The following is a 25,517-nucleotide window of genomic DNA, read 5'->3' on the forward strand; positions in this document are numbered from 1 at the left end:
ATCACAGACTAGATATGATATCTACAATGGATCAGTGACTAGATATGATATCTAAAATGGATCAATGACTAGATATAATATCTACTATGAATCACTGACCAGATATGATATCTACTATTGATCACAGACTAGATATGATATCTACAATGGATCACTGACCAGATATGATATTTACAATGGATCACAGACTAGATATGATATCTACAATGGATCAGTGACTAGATATGATATCTACTATGAATCACTGACCAGATATGATATCTACTATTGATCACTGACTAGATATGATATCTACAATGGATCAGTGACTAGATATGATATCTACTATGAATCACTGACCAGATATGATATCTACTATTGATCACTGACTAGATATGATATCTACAATGGATCAGTGACTAGATATGATATCTACAATGGATCAAAGACTAGATATGATATCTACAATGGATCACAGACTAGATATGATATCTACTATGAATCACTGACCAGATATGATATCTACTATTGATCACTGACTAGATATGATATCTACAATGGATCAAAGACTAGATATGATATCTACAATGGATCAAAGACTAGATATGATATCTACAATGGATCAAAGACTAGATATGATATCTACTATGAATCACTGACCAGATATGATATCTACTATGAATCATTGACTAGATATGATATCTACAATGGATCAGTGACTAGATATGATATCTACAATGGATCAGTGACTAGATATGATATCTACAATGGATCACTGACTAGATATGATATCTACAACGGATCAGTGACTAGATATAATATCTACTATGAATCACTGACCAGATATGATATCTACTATGAATCACTGACCAGATATGATACCTACTATGAATCACTGACTAGATATGATATCTACCAAGTATTCCTGATAACCATTGAGATAAGATATAGATAACAACTAGCCAGACCTATCATTTCAAAACATAGATACACTAGGCTCAGCATAGTCACCATTGGCTTCTAGCATCAGGCTAATAGAGTTGTATAACACTGATGTAGATAAAAGGGAGTTTTTGATGACACTAGATGAAAGCCTCACAAACCAGACCTACATCATTTGAATCAGTAGTACTTGGCTATCTATCAACAAACAGTTGACATCTATATATTAAGCTTACAGTCAAACTCATGTCCCTATGTCATTCAGTCCTTAATAAGAAGATGGCACCAAGCTTGCCACATGTTAGATCTTTGAGTTTTATCTGATGTTAAAGCTCTTCACGTTTACATGTATTCACAATGTATAGGTATTTATACCAAGTACAATCTTACTTCCTCTTTGATGGCTAGTATACCAAAACACTTACAATCACAGAAAAAATTATACATCTAATATCCTTTATGAAAACATGAGTCAATGACAACTAATATATATATATATTGCACAGTTTTTTTCATAGGTTAGTAAAATCTCAATTTGAACAGAAATGGCTCAACACAAACCTTGAGTAAATATTCTATAAGACATTTAACAAACCTACAAATTATGCAAATACAAACATGTACAATATTCTAATGAATACCCATATGTTGCAGTGGTATTTAAAGAGCACAAACATTTCAAAAATCTGTATGGCTGGGAACACACACCGGTTCAATTCAACCAGGGAACACCTGATAACCATTCTTCTGCCAAGGTCACTGCTTGACCTCCAAAGATGACCTTAGCCTTTTGACCATGTCCCGGCAACTTTTCTGAAGTGATACATCAGTAATGGACTCTTCTGGTACGCCAACCTGTAATACAAGTGATAGTGTAAGATTTTTTACAGAGAGTGCTCTGGAACCAAGATCCCAAGTATTTTATGTATCAAGATATTTTACAACAAGAACATTTTATGCATATTATTTGTCTGTTGTCAGCTTTAACCATGCTCATAACCAGTGCACCGTAGGAGGCTTTCATATTTGGCATATGTTTTCCTTGTGATAGACCTTTCAAGTGGTACCAAAATATTTTCAGCATGTGACCTTGACCATAACCTTTGACTTTGAAAAGTTTTAACATAGGTCATAACTATTGCACCATAAGAGGTATGGTTTTCATATTTGGCAAGTCGGATCCTTTTGACAAGACCTTTTCTGTTGGTACCAAAATTTTGGCTGTGTGACCTTGACCTACATTTGAAAAACTTAAAACATTGGCCTTAACCATAGCACGGTAATACAGAAGTGTTACACAAAGTGTGCATGCAATTTTCACACAACATATTACAGTTTTAATGTCCCACTTCAGAATTATGTTGCAACCAAGGTGTATCGTTTCATGCATCTTGTTTAGTTCCTGGTTAAAAGTAATTCTAATTTCACTAAATTACTGTTTCAATCGAAGTTATTGCACTTTACTTTCAAAATTTTGTCAACAATCAAAAAAACATCAGAAGTTCATACATAACAAACATTTCATGCTATCTATTACAAATGGCCAAACAGCAACATCACAGATGAGTGTTCTTGATTTTCCTTGAAATGATGTTAATATTTTACAGATTTCAATCTTCAAAGATAAATAAACAGCAAAACAAAAATAGGTTTCTGTATTTGATAAAAGCTGTTTATTCTTTTCAAATAATAAATGAAATTATGTGAAAATAGCTGATGATTCTGTCCTGTGTCTCAGAACTAAAATTTCAGACTGGTAGATTTAGCACCACATGTGCCTTATTTACATAAAAACTTCCCAGGTATTTCTTCCCTTACCTGATAGTGAGCTGACCAGGCTGAAGACAAGGCCTGCATGAAGCGTTCAGTTTCTGGGCCTTCATTGAAATACAGCACCCACTGGTCAGCACTAGCCCCTTGAGCATGTGCCTCAAACTCCTATACAAAATATTGGTCATATTTAGGCATAGATCAGTCATGTAATTAATATCTGCAAAAATGTTGGTGTATTTCATGATGGTGACACTATAAATAATGCAGCAAAAATGTAATGAACCCAAGCCTGCAACATAACCAGTCATGGGATCTAACTACACAATTATACAAACCTTTGACAGATTTTAGACAGCATTACAGAAATAAATACAGGCTTGAATGTCTTTGCTATAGCTCATTAGAAAACACATTTCGTCGCTAGTCTGTCTTACTTTTCACATGTTAACAATAATCATCCAAGCAGTCAAACCATTAACACTGCCACAAACAATATCCTTAAGATACTGGTTATGTTCACAAATATCCCTTGTGTATTGTCAGGTCTTTAACTGATGTAGTACCTACCAGGACACAATAGCTGCTGACTGCTGGGTCGGTCAGTACGTTGGTAATGTCCAGCAAGTTGGCACTACCTAGCGTCCTGAAGAAACTGGTCTGGACATCTTCATGACACATCAATAATTTCTGAGGGGTCAACACCAGGCAGCAAGGGAGACAACTCATAGCCTTTGAGGTATTCTAAAAGAGATTTAGAAACTTTAAGAAAAAAATTCATGTAATGTTCATCTGAATTTTTCAAATACAGTCAAACCTTGTTACCTCAAAACTCATATAACTCAATGACCATATTTAATTCAAAGTATTTTGTCAGTAACCAGCCAAATCTCCCACTAAGCATTCAAACTTCCTTAAATTCAGTACTCAAATAACTATTTGATAATTTCATAAAAGTGAAAGTCATATCAATGCATGGATCATCCATGTTGCCATACATTGTGTTACTGATAATGTATTAACTCTCTGTGCAGCTATTAAGAATTAAACTGACTTTATATTTCCTGTCAATTAGCAAGACCTGAAACATGATCTCAAGTAAATACCTTCAGTAAAGAAGAGCTTGTTACCACTTGGAAAATAAAAAGGGGCTTATATATATAGATATCCTCATCCTTAATCTCTTTTACCTTTAGTCTAGAGCAATAACCACCAAGGACTGGATTACAGTATGACTGCTGTCCTCTATGTGGACAGGATTACAGTATGACAGTATACAGTATGACTGCTGTCCTCTATGTGGACAGGATTACAGTATGGCTGCTGTCCTCTATGTGGACAGGATTACAGTATGACTGTTGTCCTCTATGTGGACAGGATTACAGTATGGCTGCTGTCCTATGTGTGGACAGGATTACAGTATGACTATATGTGGACAGGATTACAGTATGGCTGCTGTCCTATGTGTGGACAGGATTACAGTATGACTGCTGTCCTCTATGTGGACAGGATTACAGTATGACTGCTGTCCTCTATGTGGACAGGATTACAGTATGACTGCTGTCCTCTATGTGGACAGGATTACAGTATGGCTGCTGTCCTCTATGTGGACAGGATTACAGTATGACTGCTGTCCTCTATGTGGACAGGATTACAGTATGACTGCTGTCCTCTATGTGGACAGGATTACAGTATGACTGCTGTCCTCTATGTGGACAGGATTACAGTATGACTGCTGTCCTCTATGTGGACAGGATTACAGTATGACTGCTGTCCTCTATATGGACAGGATGACAGTATGATTACAGTATGACTGCTGTCCTCTATGTGGACAGGATTACAGTATGACTGTTGTCCTCTATGTGGACAGGATTACAGTATGACTGCTGTCCTCTATGTGGACAGGATTACAGTATGACTGTTGTCCTCTATGTGGACAGGATTACAGTATGACTGTTGTCCTCTATGTGGACAGGATTACAGTATGACTGCTGTCCTCTATGTGGACAGGATTACAGTATGACTGTTGTCCTCTATGTGGACATGATTACAGTATGACTGCTGTCCTCTATGTGGACAGGATTACAGTATGGCTGCTGTCCTCTATGTGGACAGGATTACAGTATGACTGCTGTCCTCTATGTGGACAGGATTACAGTATGACTGTTGTCCTTTATGTGGACAGGATTACAGTATGACTGCTGTCCTCTATGTGGACAGGATTACAGTATGACTGCTGTCCTATGTGTGGACAGGATTACAGTATGACTGCTGTCCTCTATGTGGACAGGATTACAGTATGACTGTTGTCCTCTATGTGGACAGGATTACAGTATGACTGCTGTCCTCTATATGGACAGGATTACAGTATGACTGCTGTCCTCTATGTGGACAGGATTACAGTATGGCTGCTGTCCTCTATGTGTACAGGATTACAGTATGACTGCTGTCCTCTATGTGGACAGGATTACAGTATGACTGCTGTCCTCTATGTGGACAGGATTACAGTATGACTGCTGTCCTCTATGTGGACAGGATTACAGTATGACTGCTGTCCTCTATGTGGACAGGATTACAGTATGACTGTTGTCCTTTATGTGGACAGGATTACAGTATGACTGCTGTCCTCTATGTGGACAGGATTACAGTATGACTGCTGTCCTCTGTATGGACAGGATTACAGTATGACTGCTGTCCTTTATGTGGACAGGATGACAGTATGACTGCTGTCCTCTGTGTGGACAGGATTACAGTATGACTGCTGTCCTCTATGTGGACAGGATTACAGTATGACTGCTGTCCTCTATGTGGACAGGATTACAGTATAACTGCTGTCCTCTATATGGACAGGATGACAGTATGACTGCTGTCCTCTATATGGACAGGATTACAGTATGACTGCTGTCCTCTATGTGGACAGGATTACAGTATGACCGCTGTCCTCTATGTGGACAGGATTACAGTATGACTGCTGTCCTCTATATGGACAGTATTACAGTATGACTGTTGTCCTCTATGTGGACAGGATTACAGTATGACTGCTGTCCTCTATGTGGACAGGATTACAGTATGACTGCTGTACTCTGCTGTCCTCTGTATGGACAGGATTACAGTATGACTGCTGTCCTCTATGTGGACAGGATTACAGTATGACTGCTGTCCTCTATATGGACAGGATTACAGTATGACTGCTGTCCTCTATGTGAACAAGCTTACAGTATGACTGCTGTCCTCTATATGGACAGGATTACAGTATGACTGCTGTCCTCTATGTGAACAAGCTTACAGTATGACTGCTGTCCTCTATATGGACAGGATTACAGTATGACTGCTGTCCTCTATGTGAACAGGCTTACAGTATGGCTACTGTCCTCTGCATGTAAGAGATACCATCTATATCCTACAATACGCCCAAGGTGCCAACATATGACCTAAAGATGGGATGAGGTCTTATCACAGGACAAGGATAAGTATAGTAGCTATGGTTTCAAAATGTTTTGGGTTTACCTCAAATCCCTGTGCTACAGCCCTACAGAGACTCTGTAACCATTCATTAGCCTCAATATCTGTTGCCAAGGCGATCTGCCAGGTCGTGCCATTTGCCATGATGATTTGTATACAGTTGTCGCGGTCAGTATTAGAGGCACGCCGACATCCTGTACAGTCATCTCCACCAAGCTGGATAAAGTGAAGTGGCTTGCTGACTGCCTTGCTTGCATACAAACACAGCATACCATCTCTGAAGAGAAAACATTTTATTGGAATACAAGATTCTTCTATCCTGCATATTACAAGAAGAACCAATGTTTACCTTCCATTTAATATTACATGTAATTAAAACAAACTGTCTGTGGACTAGATAAGCTTAACTTATAATTAATTCAGATAGCCTGGAAGTACCATGATCGTCAACCTTTTTCCCTGACCTAATACTTCAATTCAACAACAAGATGTCAAATATGGCCAATAAGCAAGAAGTTTTTAAGTTTCTCTAAACCCTGTTATAATCAGGGTAAATGCAGGACATATATTTTCACTTCACCTCAATAAACAGATTTTCAAAACTTTTTAAACTTCACAGGAAAATTTGGAAGAAGTTTATTCAAAACAGCATATGTTATGCATTGTTTAACATGTTTTTCTTTTTTTCTACCTGAAGTTTATAACTTCCTGTCCTGGTATAAATAAAAAATATGGTAAAATTTTGTGCAAATAAAAAATGAGAAGATCTTTCTTATATTTTCTGAATTTTCAGAAAATAACATATTGATTACGGAAAAAGACTTTTTTTTAGTTATAAAACAGAGCATAAAGGATCCCTTTTGCAACAATCTCTAAAAGTAATTTTTCGATCCTTAAATCGAATTAATTCTTCCGGAAAATTTTAATCAAGTGAGAAAGAAAAAATCTCGGAACTATGACTCCCCACTTAAGTTGAAAATGAGCTAAATAGTGTAACCTTGTGTAAAAATACTATGCCCTCTCATTTATATAACTACAGTCAAAAACCTACTTGAGGACTACATAGGCTGGTTTCCACGTTGTCCCATAGATGAGGGTAGTGGGATCCTGAACGGTACTTAGGAGTGTGCTACCAAGTGACGCTCCTGCCTCATTGATCTTGTACAGAAGGTGGCCTTCTCTGTATGTATTGTCAGAATTATTCCCCTTTGCTGTTGGGTCATCCCAGTGTACAAGTGAGTAACAGCAGATTTCAACATCAGGTACCTTTAAACAGTACAATAACCATTCTCTGTAAGGTATACAGTAATACTGACCATCATATATCAACTTAAGCTAAAAATTGTTCTCAATCTATGGAAACTGTACAGAAAAAATCTAAAATTAAAAGTCTGAAAGATGATAATATTTTTTGATTATTTTTGCCTCGATCAAAATCTAATTTAGAGCTAGAAATGAGAAATGCTTTTAATCTTTTTTTACTTAGGAAATTTTCCTCTATAACTTGTATTGGTATTTTTGATAGACAGTAAAAAAACAAAATACAAGACAACATTGATTTTTTCTCCAAATCTTACTGATATCATTGTCAGGAAATTCTAAATGAGTGCGTACAGGAAGATATATAATTTTACATTGTAAGAAAAGATCATCGAAATTTGACCTCTATTTTCTGTCCAGACAGGAAAGTGTATTAAGATGTACATAAGCAATCATTATGACAGTATATATTTTACATATAGATATACAACTAGTGTGTACTCACGTCACATTTGCATTCTTCTGCAGCATATTTCTTTAGGGCTATCTTTTGTGTTGTGGCATCAGTTAATACAGAAACCTTGGGTACATCAAAATCACCCCTGTCTATGGCCTGGCTTAGACAACCCACAATAGCCCTGTTGGACAATATATGTATACATTGTAATACAACTACAGACTTCAAAATCGTCAATTTCTGTGACCTGGTTCAAAAATCCTACAACTGACACAGCTTAATGAGACATAAATCAAATACTGATGTTTGTTTGTCATCAACAGCCTTGGAATATACAATTAGTTAGAAAAGCTAACATAACAGGTCACATTTCCTGTCTATATTGCCAACATCCACTGGATGGTCAGAAAAATACTGAGGGATTTTCTAAAAAAATCATCTCTTCCACCCCAGGACCTCAGGCTTGGTACAATGGTATCAACTACAGAATTTAAATGATTTGCTTAGAAGTAATAAGCACACAACCAAACCATGGATGGAGTTCTTGGCCAAATAGATGTTTTACTGGAACTGCCCTGACAAGGGAATAAATTAATATTGAACGCAAGGTTTTTCTCCTGGAAATGAAGTTATGAAAACTTGAGTGAATGTTTAAAAAAAAAAGTCATGCTCCACAATTGGACAAAATTTAAGAATGAAACATAAGAAAGGGCAATAAATCTTTTATAATAAAAAAGAGTTATAGTTCTTGTACATTGCACTTAACATCACGAAGGTCTATCAACCTATAAAGTTTAATGTTGATACCTCTTATAGTTTTTGAATTATGCTCCGGACAAAATTCTGACGGATGGACAAAAGGACAGATGAACAAAGCAGTGAGTATATGCTGTCCCTACAGAGAGCATAATGAATTAAACAATACAGTGCTATGTTCCTGGTTGTTAGTATAAATAACAAATTGTTGTAAATACCTAGTAATGAGCTGACTTCCTGTTGTGATCCAATACTGTTTACGTCGGTTAAGACATACAATCTGGATCACCTGATCCGACAGACTTAGCTGCAATAAAAAACACCTCAGACTATCACATTCATCAGGATATGTTATAAGTAACTTCCTCATCTGAAATTATGATACGCTTTGTATCCTGGAAAACCAGTCATCAAATTCATTTCCTTTCTGAAATGCTGAAAGAAATATGAATACCAGGTACCTTGAAATGTATTTCAAACTAATCTATTTCCTGTTTTGTTATTAATGTACAGCTATCGTAAAAAGTATTCTTTCCATCATATCTATTACCTATCTAGAATGAAAGTAAAAATAAGGAAAAAGAAAAAGGAACCAGTTTACTAAGCATCCTAAAGATAAATCTTCATTCTTTATCCTTTATATTACAGAGGAAGTTTATTTTATTATAGATTAATTGAGTTGTAAATCATCTTTATGAATATTTACAGAAATATAGTCCAGTTGTTGATAAGAGACTGATGAGTCCTTCACAAAACGATGGTCACTCTGGGTCTGCGACAGTAGGTGGAGGGCGCGGTTAGTTACCAACAAGAACAGAGTCTTAGCTTCTCCTTCTGTGTGACCCGTCCGTGTGGCAAATGCCTGTAAGATGCAGATCTCAACTAGAACCACTTCCTTATATGGCATTAATTAACACACGTCTATATCAATTAATCACATATCTAATTACATTGTGTAATTAATTTCCGTTCTGCTGATGAATTGATAGCTTTGCCAAATAAGATGTCTTTTAATCACGCATAAACAATTTTATTCATAAACTATACTTATATCTACTGAGTTAGAGATAAATATTTTGATAACTTGTCCAAAAGTTTTGACTATTGATTGTGACATACCTTGATGAACTCTTCATCTGAATCGTCGAACACATCCAACATCAAGTAGAGCTGTGTGTTGTTGTTCAATCTGACAGAGAAACAAATTAATGTAAATATTTTCATGGTCAAGATACTAGGTCTCATGCATTTCAGCAGCAATTTAATTAATCCTGTACTCAAGAACACACGCAAACAGTTCATGACCTCTAAAACAGAACAATATCAACAAAAAGGAACTATTTAATTTTATGAATTTACTGTATTGCTAATAATTTTCATGGGTCAAAACTTTTGCAAATTTCTTTTAAGAACGATCAAGTAATATTTCAATGCATCACAATTTCCTGATCTGGATTCAAACTGACATCTCATACACATGTTTTTCATTATCTTACAGTTTCAGTTTTTGCAATCACATTAATGAATGCATGTAAAATTTTAAATACGACTGAAAACTGTCAGTATTCTATGAAAATCTATACAAAACTTTCATCAAATTACTTTAAAGTTTTTGCTCCATAGGAGAAAACATTTTAAATGCCTGACTTGTCAGTAAGTTATTATCCTGGTTTCTTTGTCTAAACACTCACCTTACTTCCCCAGCCACAGTTTCTTCTTCATCCACCAAAACATTTCCATTTTCAATATCAATGTCCTCCGGCTCTTCTTCGAACATGCCACGGTGGAGATGAGTATTAGTTTGGTTAATCATGTCATTCACACGATCCTCCATTTCTGATGTTGCTGATTTCTGATTGGTTGACGAGGAATTTATTGCACTTTTCCCAACAATGTTTGACTTGTCATGAGATGATGTTTCAGTGCTGCAATTCAATGAGTGTTTATCAGTATCACTGTTTGAAACTCTCACACTGTAATCCTCTGTCTGTTTGCTAACATTTTCAATTCCACTTGTGTCTTCACAGACTTGCGAGGCTTCTTTTTGCCATTGTAAACACTTTCCCTCAGTATCATCTGGTTCGTCAACACTGGCTTCAGTTTCAGCTCTCTCCTCAAACACATCATTTTTCACAGGTAAATCATTAGCAAGGGACATAACTCCATTTTTTATTTCACCAGATTTTGAACTTGCAGCTAAATCTAATGCCTGTTGTTCTATAGAAGTCCTGCGAGCATTTTGAGAATCTTTATAAACATTAAAGAAGTCTGATTGTGAGTTTTGTATTTGAGTGTGTTTATAAATATTGTAATCACAATCCTCTTTACTCATGTCCACAAATGCAATATTGTAGTTTTCCATCACCTTAGATTTGTCGTTACCTCGATGAACAAGGTTCGCATCAAACGATTCTTGACTGCTCTCCATACCATCCCCGGGTGAGCGGTCTGGGAGATTGCTATAATCACTATTATCAAAATCAAGAATATCTGACAAGCTTGGTTCCCGTGATGACCATGAATTCTGTGGTATACTTTTGGTATCTGGCGATTGTTGGACAGACACATCTTCAGGATGTACTTTCTCTTTGTGAACTTTCATATGTCCTTTTTTTGATGATTTTTTCTTTTTTTTACCTGCAGAAACACGGATAACCTTCAACTCTTCTTCCTGTTCCTCCAATGAGAGTTCTCGATCATGAACTCTATAGAAACTTTGTGACCTTTTGGAGTCAACATGATTATCCCGATCACTCACCAATATCCCAGAGTCTACAGACCCGGCCTTTGACTGACATGTCTCTTCACTGTTTTGACTATGTGTGTCACTCTCAGTAGAATTTGTACCTTTATATTCCACTGCAGCAGTGAATGACTAAAAGGAAATGATGCAGGATAAGAAATTAGGAATGTAAAATCAATTTTGTCAAATAATATTTCTTGTATAATGAACTATTACACATTGATTCAAATTAGATATCTCCAATACACTCTCCCTTGTTTCTGATCTAGATTTCTCCAACACAAACCCTTGTTTTTGATCTAATATCTTTTTAACACTTTCCCTTGTTTCCTATCTAAGATCTCTGATTCTTTCCCTTGTTTCTGTCCTAAGATCTCTGATTCTTTCCCTTGTTTCTGTTCAAGATCTCTGATTCTTTCCCTTATTTCTGACCTAAGATCTCTGATTCTTTCCCTTATTTCTGATAAAGATCTCTGCAACAATTTCTCTTGTTTTAATCTGATATCTTCCATAACATATCTCTTACTTCTGACCTGATATCTCCCATTCATTTTCTGCTAGTTCTTATCCAAGACCTCCCATATACTGTCTCTTATTTCTTTATCAAAGAAGCCCATTCACTTTCTCTTTTTTTGTGATCTGAGAATTCCATTCACTTTCTCTCATCTATCAATGAACCCCATTCAAAATCTCTGATTGAAGAACTCTGATTCACTCTCTACTTTTACTGAGTGAAGATCTCCAATAAGATTTCGTTTATTTCTGATATGAGATCTTCAACAACATTCATTGCTAAAACTAACTTACCATATTACGTCCCCGGGGAGAAACTGAAGCTGTGAAGCTGTCCATACTACACAGAGACACATGGTCATCATCCTGTCCTGCTGAGTTGGCTGAACTTGTCCTTGACCGACTGCCCGGTGGGTAGGTACCAAGATCAAGATAGGGCACATCCTGTGAATTGGAAGTAAAGACAAAATTCTTGTTACCATGACCTCTGGTGTGTCTAAATATTTGTTGGATAATTTTCATCAACTTATATCTAGTTATTAGAAACATCCAATAATACCTTTAGGTCAAGGTCAAAATATGTGAATAAAGCTTACAAAGCAAGGGTTGTTTTGAAGATTTTTGGGGGGCAGATTAAAGGTCACATTCCTAACTGAAATTATTTCATATTTATGCCAATTTTCATAATTTGTAATTTACTCTTAAAATTTTCTTTTCAAATATGTACTTTTCTTCTAAAAACAAGGTAAAAATACCCCAGCTCAATTTGATGAAACAAAGTCCTCCATAATTACAAAAGTAGCAGTAGTCTAATAAAAAATATGTAGATTCATTCTGCATGTGTTTAACACACAACTTTATCAGAATGAAAAAATATCTTTAAAATACAGGTATTCAGATGATGTTTAAAACACAAAGGATAAACTTTAAATCATCTTTCAAACACAGGACTGATGGCCAGTGATAACATATCCAAACCCTATAATACAGAAATTTCTTACTTAACACTACCCTATTCTCAATATCAAAATAACTCATATGTTAAAGACGTAATCATTTTGCCTCAAAACACTTGCTTATAGATTTTCCTGTCAAGGCAGAAGCCCTTGCACCCAAAGGTAAGTTTTGGGATACTTGGATCAGAATAGCATAGGCTCTCCAAAGTGAATAGGACAAGCCAACTCCATCATTTTATTACTTTATAATCCATATTTTGTGATAATCTTAAAAACAGAAAAAAAGATAAATAATAATAACTTTTAAAAAATAATTTTACATACAATGTCCAACTGGAAAATGGCATGCTCCAATCCTGAGGTCAGTGTAAGTAAAACATTCATCCTCTGAAACATAACAGCCATTACATCATATCAAGTCACCACCATCATTAATATAATACACTTTTTCTTAGTTATAAGAACATGTTTCCAGCAATGACCCCAGGCCAGATTACAAGCCCGCCCATCTCTATTACAGAAACAGTAATTTTGTAACATTATTATACAACAGTGTGTTTCACTGTCCTGTATTGAGCCAACGCCCTCCATTTCTATTTTGAATCAAACATCATAATTATGTTGCCACCAATAACTGACCATTCCCACCAGGATTAATGAAGGATGCAAAGTACTAGTAGAAATGTACAAATTCAAAGTCATCAACTTTTTGCAGTCCCTTATAAAACATTTATTAGTTCTAAAATTAAGGGAATCAATCCAAGCAAGCTCTAGATAAAATTAATCAGGAAATGACTATCGGTTTTGTCCAAACTTTGAACTTATCCCACGCTTGTTTCGATTAACTTCTACTCTCATTTCTTTCCCTATTCCTCAATCACCCTGCATACTGAGTGGTATCCAGGCAACAGATATATGAAACCCACCAAACATAATGATAGTTACAGACCAAAAGGTGTCAGATTGCACAGGTTGGGACAATTAATATAATTTATCCTAACTATAACGTTCTCCATACCTGATCATCAAGGACAAAAGCCTCGCGTACGTAATGTTTCTTCACAAGCTTCTTATTGTCAAGGTAACATCGAATGTAACTTTCTAGGACACATTCATTCAAGGTCATCATCAGCCATGCCCTCCCTGATAAAGAAGACAAAGCTAATATCAATTTGAAATACATTATAACAAGTTTTTCTCCCACCTCTGCCCATGTAGGATAGACATGTCCCATGTGGAACACCCATGGAGGATAAATCTATCCCACATGACTGCACTCGGTGACCTCAGTCGGCTATCACAACTGACTCAAACCGACGAGTGGATGCTTTGTTTGCTAGTTCCGTAATGCGCGACTGTAACATCACAGTTAACATTAACTGTAACAATACTTGTCCAGTGAACACAAATAAACGTCAGAGGATCATCTATGACTCTGATTCTGAATCAACACACGCGTGACACTCACGCCATTGCAATATTTCGCGCGCATAAACAATTGACGTCTTTATAAACTGGGAAATCCCCTTTTTGTCCATGACATCGCGGCAAGCCTACCCTACCTTAATAAATGATACGGAGTTAAATGTTGTTCAATACAAGTTTTTCCATGTATCTATTGCTAATTAAAATATTTAATTTCCAAAAAATAAATATTTCTAATGGTTATTCATATTGCGTTTGTAGTCTGTCATTTTGCTCTAGCGGAAGAATGTAGAATTTTGGAAACGTGAATGGTGATATTCATGCGCCATTCAGACACTTGAACCGTGGGATTTTTTTTTTTTACGTTGTGGCGGAAATAATGGGGTGGGAGAAAAATAATCAACCCCTACCCTCAGAGGATGTGACAGAGAAATCTCCAACCCTCGGGGTGATTTTTTTGTAGTCTAACCCTCGGCAGAGCCTCGGGTTAGACAACAACAAAAATCACCCCTCGGGTTGGAGATTTCTCTATCACACCCTCAGGGTAGGGGAAGATTCTATTAAGTATCTGTATGAATTGTCTCCCTTGACTTACTGCTTTTGTTTACTGTATTCTGAACTGATCGTATCACTTGTCAGAACCATAAGGTCTGACATTTTAGTCCGATTTCTAGTCATTTGCAGTTCTGCCAAACTTTATCCTTCGAAAGTCCCACAATCCGTAGTGTACATATCACACTAGTATCTATTCCTTTATTGAGAAGACAAATTACCTACATATTTATTGAAAATGTTGAAATTTTTCTCAGAAATTCCCAATCCTTATCCTCACTAACTGATACCTCATCAGGTATTTGTATCCAGCATCTTACATTATTTCAGGTATTTCTGTGGTCTTACCTCGTCCTAGGTCTGTTGTGATGTTACGGAGACGACTGATCTCTTTGACAGCATCCTTCCTGGTAAACTCCTTCACAACTTTCCAGTAACCATAGTTAATGTGTCTCAGTCTGAGAAACAAACAAATTCTGGAATTATTGTACTGTACCAAGATCAGTTCTAATAAAATGTCCACTGCAATATATATGTTATCTTGATATAAACAGATTTCATTTTCTCTTTGCTTTTTTAGTGAACATTATGTATATTTGGGCTTTAAATCCAATCACTTTCCTGTCTTAAATATCTTACCCATGAAGGAAAACATGATCAAAGTTTTCTGTGAGTCGCTGACAAGGGCGGTCAGTATTGGTGAGATAGACAGGGTCTTCTCCACAGCCACATGCCACCTGGTATTCCTGAATCTGTAAATTTAAAAATCTTCAGTACATGTTATTTCTCATCCGCTAGTGCAGGTGAACATTACACCTGTTCAGGACTGCATGTTTTGTGCCACTGATTGTTCTTGTAATACTTGTATAAAGTGCTTTATATCAATTGTAATTTATATCTCCAACATATATACCATCTATCATCTCTTAATATGCTATATGATAGGAAGGAGAAAATAAACTTAACTGACAAGAGAGGGTCTCTCTCTGTCTCAACTTGATTGCAAGGAATCGGTTTAAATGTTGACAGGTGGTTCAATTCAAAGAGATTTATTTTTTTATGTTTACTTTTTGAAGTAATCATACACTAAACAAATTCCATAATCCATACTGTAAATCACTTAGACTCACATGCACGTTATTTCACCAACTTTCCTCTGTAGACATATTTGAGAATACATATTTCATTAACACTGATCTAGATATTACTTTAAATTTGTGAAAGGGAACAGATTCTTGGAAGCTCCTATAACAGCAATGGAAAGCTTAACATTAGCCATCATTTTTCTTATGTCAAAGGAAATCTATTACTGAACCACAAGAAAGTTAATGAGATAATCTAGATATCTGTAAATTGTCACAACTCATGCAGAAGCCTGAACACCGAGCAAGAAAGTGAATAGTGATATCTTTTCAGTACACTTTCTACACAACTTGCAAATGACCAAATCTTTCTATGATAGCAATATGACAGCTTCATCAGCTCGAGATCTTAGAGGTTCTTTACTTATAACCTAAGAAATCAATTCATCATGCATCTTATGATATAAGTCATTAACTTCTCATTTGAAAATAATCCCAAAGATGAAATACCGCTGAATAATTGTAATCATTACAAACGTTGTTTCTATTTTTAGCAAATTAAATTAATAACCGAACTGCTGAAGTCCTAGATAAACATATCCATGAGACAATAGTCAAAACTATGCGGAAGTGGCTATATACAGTTTGTAACTATAAACGTTTAGTGTATATGTGATCGTTTGGGATCTATATCCTATCAATATCGGTATCATCATAATCATGTGATTCTGTCAAAATAATTATGTATACATTCTGGGGAAATCAGACATATTTAAGAAATCTTACCGACTTGACAGACTTTGCGACACTAGCTATGATTCTGTCTTTTAACCGGAGACGTTCCGGTGCTGAAGCCATTTCGCCTAATAACAATTTTCACATTTTTTTATCAAAACATTCTTTACTTGTCAGGTGAGAACAGACACTTCCGCCTCCTGATATTACTCAGCACACAACATATCTACAATTGAATTTCTTACTTTTCTGACCAGTTGTTATTTTTTTGTATATGTTTTGAGATTAGAATATTGCACTGGATTATTCATCTTTTCTATCTTATCTACAAGAAAGAAAAGTGTTTGAATAAAATTAATTCTACTGAAATTACCATTATGAAATTAGATCCACTTGTGTCAAGTAACGTTTGGTTCCAACATGGCAGGACTGAACAAGGACTTACAGGATTACTTATCAAGAAGTTCTGTATCGGGGTCTTCAGAAACAGATGACAGGGGAACTTCTGGTGGATTTAGCTTTGGAAAGTTAAATGTATTTAAGAAATCGTCAGAAGAAGCGCCTTTGAGCAATGATGACGTGGCCAACAGCTGGTTTTCGCAGGCGCAGAGAGATCCTCTCTTACCAAGTCTGGTAAAAACAATGTTGTAGTGTTATGTTCGGGTAGAACGCTTTGGTTGTTTCATATTCAGTTCTGGTTACGTTTTTCACAACTAAATGCTTTATAAAGTGTACACCACTTCAAATCTCTTATATCTAGGAACAAACATTTTATCTTGCCCCTAATCACTAATCTAATTCTTCCACAACTAACCCGAATTTCTTCTGACTCCTAAACCAGACAAGAGATTGTCGAAGTCATCTCTAAAACTCAGATTGAACTCCTATTTGAAAGTTGTCTGAAGGGTTCTGACTATGTTGATGCACAATTTTATTTTATGTTACATTAACATTTTCAAAACGCACAGTTGTTGGTTCGTCCGTTCATCCGTCCTTTTCTTGTCCATGGCATACCCTTGACTACAGTCAAGCAAGTATCGTGAAACTTGGTGTGTACATCAGTCACACTTAAGTGGTGTGCAGTTTCCAAATTCCTGTCCCACCTTTGCATTTATGGAGTTATTGCCCTTGCAACTGGACCATGATTTTTTGCTCGCATTTCAGCTAGGCTTATGAAACTTGGTTTATACATTTGTCATATTAAAACGATGTGCACTGTATTCAGTGTTGGAACCCCTTAATTACAAAGTTACTGCCCCTTTTCAGGCGCATAACTTTGCTTGCATTTAAACGTGGATATTCAAATTTGGTGTATACATCCGTCATACTAAGGCAGTGTGCAGTGTACCAAAGTCACTGTCCACAACCGTTAAGTTACAGAGTTATTGCCCTTTGTGAAGATTTCATGTTAGGAGCATAACAGTATTTTGAATCTATGCTGATTAAACTCACAACTTATTATAGTAAGTAAATATTTTGAAAATTGTTTCAAAGCCTATCACCTTTTAACTTTTAACAAATAACTTATGATCATGTTCAACTGAGCAAACAGGTCATTAACTGGTCATAGAAAGTGATACCAAACTGTGTAAATTAAAGTGTGTTAGTTATTTAAAACAATATTTAAGTGGCTTTGAGAAAAGAAAGGGCCAAGATGAGATTGATGAATATTTATTTCTGTTTTATTTTCAGACCAAAAAACAAAGGATACTAGGATTTGTAATTTGCTTGCTGATGGGGACATTTTGTTTCTCTTTGGTAAATATGGCTTCATTTCTTCAAATATTTTCATTGCATAAATTAAGACAGAGGAGATGAAGATACAAAGGGTCAAGGAAAATTGTAAAATGAATTTTTTTCTCAAATGAAAAATATTTTATGTATTTTAGATGATTAATTAAACATCTGTAACATGATTTTATCCTTTGCCATTATAATGAAAAGAAGGTATTGTACAAACTTAGCACTTGATGTGATGTGTTTGTCAGGTTAGTTTCCACATCAATTAAATAATAATGTGATAAAATAAATATATTCTGCATATCCTGTTGTTTATTTTTGCATATAAATCTCTTACTTCTTATTTCAGGCAAGTCTTTACATACCCTTACTGTTGCTGAAAGCAAGGAAATTTGCTGTTCTGTATTCTCTTGGAAGTGTATTTATCATTTCAAGGTAAAAAAGACGAAAATACATTCGACAGGTTATAAACTCATGCCTGGTAATTAGCTTAACCATATATATATATTGCAGTTCAGTAAAATTATAAACCAATTCTACACATGTACATGTAATATGCCTGCCCCCTGACTTAATGTAAGAAGTGACTTGCTAGCCCTGTGAGCTTATTACACGGTATATATGATCTGTTGTGATATTCAAAATATTTTTGTCTTCCTCTTGTAATTTTTCTTCACTTCTTATTCACTTTATTCTCATGATATTGCTTCGAACAACCTTACCACTGTAATCACTAGGATTTCATGTCATGAAATGTACACTAGACACAGTTAACCTTTGTCCAGAGCCCACTTCCCTAAAGTGACCTCTTTAAGGATTCTCTAATTGTTGTTATTTACATGTTGACTTTATCTGAGTTAAGAGACAAGTTATTGGAATTTCTAAAGATGTCTCATTTGAGAGTACTGATGTTCTGGTAAATAAGAAAAAAACAAGTTTTTAAAAAATTTGAAACCTTCAAAAAGATTTTCACATTTACAAGATTTTTACATTTTTTAACTAAATAGTAGGATGAGGTTTTTATTTATGTCTGTTACCTAAAAATTAACAAAAATGTTTTAATTTCTTTAATTATTTGAATGACATAAGAGAAACAGCAAGAACACATCTACAATGTAACGTGTTACAAAAATCTTACATCTATGATGAAAGAAAGGCAAAAGAAATATTTTCTCAAAGACCCACAAAATACAAAAAAAAAAGACCAGGTGTTCCACAGGGTAAACATCTCCTGCTTTATCAACAACATGTTGGGACTGTTGGTAGTACAGTTATTGATTTATCAATAAATTCTTTTTTCAGTTCTCTTCAAATATATGATTTGTATTATGAGATTCTTTGTAATATGTTTTCATCTATTTTCAGCTTTTCATTACTATGGGGCCCAATGAACCACATTAAACATCTGTGTTCAGTAGAGCGTATGCCGTTTACAGTAGCTTACTTTGGTACAATGGTTGCAACACTTTATTTTTCCTTATGGGTAAGTAACATTTATCACAGTATTTAAATACTGTTTTAAATATCATTGTTCCCTAATACTCCTGAATGAGGGTACGAAACCCTCTGAATTTGTAAAATTTATACTTCCCTCTGACCCGAACAGTCAAGATAACCTATTGCTACCACGCATTGTCCATCGTCTTGCATGTGCGCCATACCTAAAATTTTCCTTTAAATCACTGTTCCTGCTGAACACCTTGGCTAATTTAAACCAAATTTGGGCAGAAAAATCATAGGGGGTAGGAAATTATATCTTAAATTCAGAAAAAATTGTTCTGATTACTTAGGGATCTAGGAATTGGGCCCAAAAAAGTTAGTTAGACAATACTTTGCTTCAAAATGCTATTCTTCCTGAATGCTTGAATGTGTTTCATTCAAATTTTGTCTGAAACATCATTGAGGGTGGAGAATCTTTTTTTTTAATTAAGAAAGTTGATATGACCCCTAGGGACTGAGTGGTAGAGCTCTTAATGGGGAAGTTAGTCAATATTTTGTTTCAAAATGCTTCTCTTCTTAATGTTTGAGTGAATTTCAACCAAATTTCGTCTTAAACATAGTAGAGGGTGGAGAATCATTTCTTAAATTCAGAATGTTGGTTCAACCCCTAAGGACTTTGGTATGGGGCTCCAAAAGTGGAAGTTAGACAATATTTTGCTCAAAGAAAAGGCTATTCCTGCTAAATGCCTGAGTAGACAACCAATTTTTGGTCTGAAACATTATTAGGGATAATATCAAAAGTGCATGAATTAAAGTGATCCTGAGATTGTACTGACCAAATCTTACTTTTCCGCTTTGATCCAAAATCCAACATATTTCATCTTGAAGAAATAGTCTGAACTACTTAGCGAATTTCATTCACACCATTAACAAAAAAATTCGGAGTTTGATTTGTGGTGTTATTTTTCAGTCTGATCAAAACTTCAACCACAGACACCATTTTGTAATATGATTGCGCAACTGTTTTTCATGTATGGAACTTACCATTTATGAGTTTCTGATACTTTTAACGAATGTTCAAAATTTGAATTCATCAGATTTGTCAGACCACCATCAGCAAATTCAGTGGTTTGTCCACCCCTTCATCGATTGTCAGATAACTGTTTAGGGTCATGACCCTCTTGTTTGTAATTTTAAGGATGGAACTAATTAACCAAAATTTCCTTCTCTGTTGACAGGTTAGAAGTACAATATTTACGGTTATATGTGCTGTTGCACAAATCCTGGCTCTTGTGTGGTACGTACCTTATTTAACATTACAGATGAGATTTGTCCCTGGTAATTTTTAACATCTGGTACCATTAATTATTTTCTTTCTTTAATTTAAAAAGTAAGATTTCATTCATGACCTGATTGCATTGGTTGAAAGATCTTATATTACTATTATATACATCAATGTTAGTTCTAGTCTAAGTTTTCCTCTAGCTCCACATAATAAATCTCTCAGTCAAATTATGTAATGTCTAGTGTAATAGCCAGCAGAAGTTTTTCATAATCAAATTCTATTTGCTTTTCATCAAAAATATTTGGTCTTGTACAGCTTGAAAATTTTGAAATAAGTAGTTTAAAAATAGATTAATTTACATTTTGAATTTTGTGACTTCTATGAAAGTATATATTGTTGAAGCCATTATCAATATAGACACTCATAAGAAACATCCCGATAGATATTAAAAATTTAGTTAATATTTCCATATTTATTATTTATTTTCAAATAATGATATCTACCTAAAAAATCTACCCAGAATCTCTTTTTTTTCAAATTTAAATTAATCTGTTTAAATTTAATATATTTACATTTAAATCTGTTTGAATTGCAAGAAATTTATATGAAGAATTTTGTTTAATATTTTCATTTTTTTTATTCACAGGTATATTGTCAGTTATATTCCTGGAGGTCAGACTGGAATGAAATTTTTTTCAAAAATATTTTATGCAGCTGCGTCAAAAACTGTTCAGAAAACATTACCAGTATGAGAGGGGAAAATGTGATTGATTTAAAGTTTCAACGGCTGTGATTGGTGGATGTTGTCATGTGAGGGTCTATATGCTTTGAGAGATATCAGTTTAAAAACTGATTGATGTGGTGCTTGTTTATTAGAAGGTTTTGATAGACTTTCTTCTCAAGGGTGATATTTATAGCGAAGAAAAATTTTACATCATGAAGAATGATCTGTAGATGTAGTACTGTAAAGGGGCAAAATCTTTCAGGAATTGGAAACATTTTAAGTGTAAGCAAATTAAATAGCATTTAATCAAGAAATTGTGAACAAAATGGATAACTTAGTGTTATTTACTGTTGTAACACAGACCTGACCATTTTCCAATTATTGTAAACTGTTATTGGGACCATACATGTTGTGATGTCAAATTTAAAATTTGTCAGAAAATTCTAAATAATTGCCAGTATTTATTGCACTATTTGATAATACTGTTTTTAATTCTTCAGAATCCAAAAGAAACCATAAAGAGAGAGAGAAAATACATTTTCTTCATCGTTTCTTAAATGAAATTACAGATACAAAAATAATGAATTGTATATTTTTGAAATTTTAAGACATGCTAAACATATTCTGGGTGATGAGATGGTTTCATGACGAAATAAATATCTAGAAATGCATTTTTTTTCCTGAAGTCTAAACAGCTGTTCAACTAATTCCATGATGTAATGGAATAAATATTGGTTGTCTATTTCAATGTGTTAAAATATTGAAGCCATAAATTATTACAAAATACAAACTACATCTGAACTTAGATTGAGGTATGTGATTCTATTTCAATGAGATAGATACATTTTAAATCTATAAAATTGTTTAATTAACTAATAATTCTAGTCCTTATTGAATGATAGATATAACACATTGTATACCTCTGAAGGCAGAGTGGCATCATTACAGGACATAAAATAACATGTGAATTAATTAGATGTATGAAATAAAATGAGAAAAAAACTGTTTTTAATTAGAAAATATCTTCATAATTCCTTTATCACTATTTTTTTACAATGTGCTCATAAGGAGAATGTTATTTCATAGAAAATTGACACAACTTTATGACAAGATTTTTGTAAACATATGTTTATATATATTTGGATTTTCGTTTCATTAAAATAATACTGGCTTTAATAGTTATGAAGAACAATCATGCTTGAGTTCGTTCGTACATTTTCCAGATTTTACAATGTTTGTTAATTGTTACTCTTCTAAGTGGAATAAAAAATGTGGTAATGTACAAATTGAAATTGATTCAGGAATTTATTTGTTCAAAGCAGTTTTGTCAGAAATAGAAATCACCACAGGGATTTTATAACTTGTTGTAGTCCAGCTGAATATGGACCTACTCTGGTGGTTAGATCAGTATTCGATAGCAAGTGTTGGAAGCTGTGTCCCTGAAAATAAAATGAAATTTAAGATATCTGTTTCCATTTCTTCTTAGTTAACTTTCATCTCAGTTGCATATATTATATTATAAATGTCACTTTTGGAATAAGTGTTAAGTGTTTGCAAAAGCAGGAAATGCTGTTGGTAAAGTCAACTGATGGAAACAAACCAAAGTCTATAAGAATTGGTAGTTTTACATGTGAATGGATGGCATGCAAGGCTTCTGTATCCAGGTTTTGACATTACAGTGTGATGGTACTATAAAAATGTCCTCAAATGACTCCATCTGATATTGTATGACATTATGTTACGAACACTAAACAAGCAAGTGATGTGAAACAAGACAGCTCTTATATAAACCCCATTTCTGCAAAGTACCCGGTAATCAATTCCTATCAGAATTTGAAGTGTAGAGACATGAACATATACTTTTTCTTGATGAAACAATGTCCTGAAGTGTACAGACATATACTTTTTGTGTACAGAGTGAAATTCAGATCTGATTTTAATCAGTGTTTCTGCTGAGATTTAGATCGCAAGTAAAATAGAAAATAGGATATTTCCAATTGATGTTCTTTTAAAAGTCTGACGTTCAGACATGAAGCGATGTACTATAAGATATGTATGTATTTTTGAATCTATAAGGTTAAGATTGACTTCATGAAGCTCTCGATCTGTGGCAACCCTTGCAATTATTTCTCATTTATCTTAATACCAATTTCAATGTACATCAGAGGCACATTTATCCATAGATATGTTAGGCAAACCAGTTTTCTTCTCTTGAATTTCAGCAATTTTGTTCAAAGGTCAAATGTAGGTAACAAAGACCCATACAAGTTTAATATGTGCAATACTTCATGTGTGTAACATATGTGATGTTCTGTGGGGAAATGATTTCAGGATTAGCTTTATGCCACAAAAATATTACATTTGCTTAATTTTTAGAAGGGTAGGGATGACCAATAGGCATCATGTTTCATCCATCGTCACAGACCGTGTGCCATCTGCCGCACATAAACTTTCCATTCAAATGACCAAAAAGGCCAGGGTACTGATATTGGGCCTATAGCATGCTAGGATGAAGGGCTACCAAGTTTGTTCAAATGAACTACCTTGACTTACTTTCAAGGTCACAAGGGTAAAATGTGTTGAAGTATTAAAGCAACTTCTTCTAAATTACGGAAAGCACCATGTTGCTTATATTAGGCCTGTAGCATGCTGGGATGAAGGGCTACCAAGGTGTTCCACAGGGGTCAAATGTGTTGAAGTGCTTTCACAATTACTTCTCAATAATCAAAAGGCCAAGGGTCTTGATATTGGGTCTGTAGCTGCTTTTTCAACAAACAATATGTCAGAGTAATGGCATTTGTTTAGTGCATGTATAGAGAATATTATTTCAGGTTTGAAGAAAATGTCTTTATTAACCAACCAATGTCTTCTATGTAAGCTGTAGAGTAGTTGAGCAATGTACTTGAGGCCTGTTAGGTTTCTTTCATATAAAGGTCTTCATAGTCAAATGACCCTTAATGACCATGGACCTCTTGTTGTATGTACTTGTCGAGTTCTATGGCAAAGGTCACATCAAGTTCATGTGATGACGAGACTTTTGATACATTCCTTTACCATAACCATGATAAAAAGAACTTTATAAAAAGAGTTTGGTGTCCGTGCACGAATCATCGAAACTTTAGTGAGACAGACACGCAGATTTGACCGAAACAAATATAGCTTACAAATCTAGGAGTTGCCTCCCCTACCACACTCATCTCGATTTTAGACATTTAATCATAACAGAGAGCCGGTTTGATCTCCTAATTATCTGTCATGATTTTGAAGTGTGATTCATTTCCTTACTTATCATTATATGGGGAAAAATGTTTTAAACAGAAGAAACAAAATGTATGGTAATGAAAAGGGTGAATGAACACATAAAACTCTGTAGCATCACGGATATAGTTAAGTACATAGGAGAAATGAGTGAGCCCCTGTATGTTTTAGACTGCTATTACATAGAATTTATGTTTTGTAATTTATGTAAGTTATCTAGAGGCCTGGAGAAAAGAAAAATGGCAACAGCGCGAAGACGGAGAATTACAAATCTCAAAGCTGGATCTACTGGAGACCCAGTAGGATCTTATAAGTGAGTATAATATCAATGTTAACTTATAGTTGAAGCGAGTGTTAAAACAATAGTTTCTGATTTTAGACTGAAGTGATACAGGAGTTATTATTTTGGAATCCAGTGTCTGGGGAAATTTGTGCATG

The 25,517-nt window shown here is 34.8% G+C and overlaps 2 protein-coding genes across 2 annotated transcripts; one reads left to right on the forward strand and one right to left on the reverse strand.

Annotated features, from left to right (window-relative positions):
- Window positions 1–1,677: 1,677 nt before the first annotated feature.
- LOC132563184 (pleckstrin homology domain-containing family M member 2-like) lies at window positions 1,678–16,755 on the reverse strand. Its single transcript, XM_060227937.1, has 16 exons — window positions 16,684–16,755; window positions 15,455–15,567; window positions 15,164–15,273; window positions 13,857–13,981; window positions 13,163–13,225; window positions 12,177–12,326; window positions 10,318–11,501; window positions 9,746–9,815; window positions 9,333–9,488; window positions 8,845–8,933; window positions 7,919–8,051; window positions 7,205–7,419; window positions 6,199–6,430; window positions 3,262–3,435; window positions 2,740–2,859; window positions 1,678–1,776 (listed from the first exon to the last, which is right to left on the reverse strand). The coding sequence occupies exons 1-16, from the start codon at window positions 16,753–16,755 to the stop codon at window positions 1,678–1,680; spliced, it is 3,105 nt and encodes a 1,034-aa protein (XP_060083920.1).
- Window positions 16,756–17,052: 297 nt separating this feature from the next.
- On the forward strand, window positions 17,053–23,045 carry LOC132563182 (uncharacterized). The gene is made up of 6 exons (XM_060227935.1): window positions 17,053–17,265; window positions 18,325–18,390; window positions 18,722–18,807; window positions 19,738–19,855; window positions 21,051–21,109; window positions 21,744–23,045. The coding sequence occupies exons 1-6, from the start codon at window positions 17,053–17,055 to the stop codon at window positions 21,847–21,849; spliced, it is 648 nt and encodes a 215-aa protein (XP_060083918.1). The 3' UTR covers window positions 21,850–23,045.
- The last annotated feature ends 2,472 nt before the right edge of the window (window positions 23,046–25,517 follow it).

The sequence above is a fragment of the Ylistrum balloti genome, unplaced genomic scaffold, assembly GCF_031769215.1.
Source record: "Ylistrum balloti isolate Yb309-2 unplaced genomic scaffold, AGI_CSIRO_Ybal_v1 Utg371624, whole genome shotgun sequence".
NCBI lineage: Eukaryota > Metazoa > Mollusca > Bivalvia > Pectinida > Pectinidae > Ylistrum > Ylistrum balloti.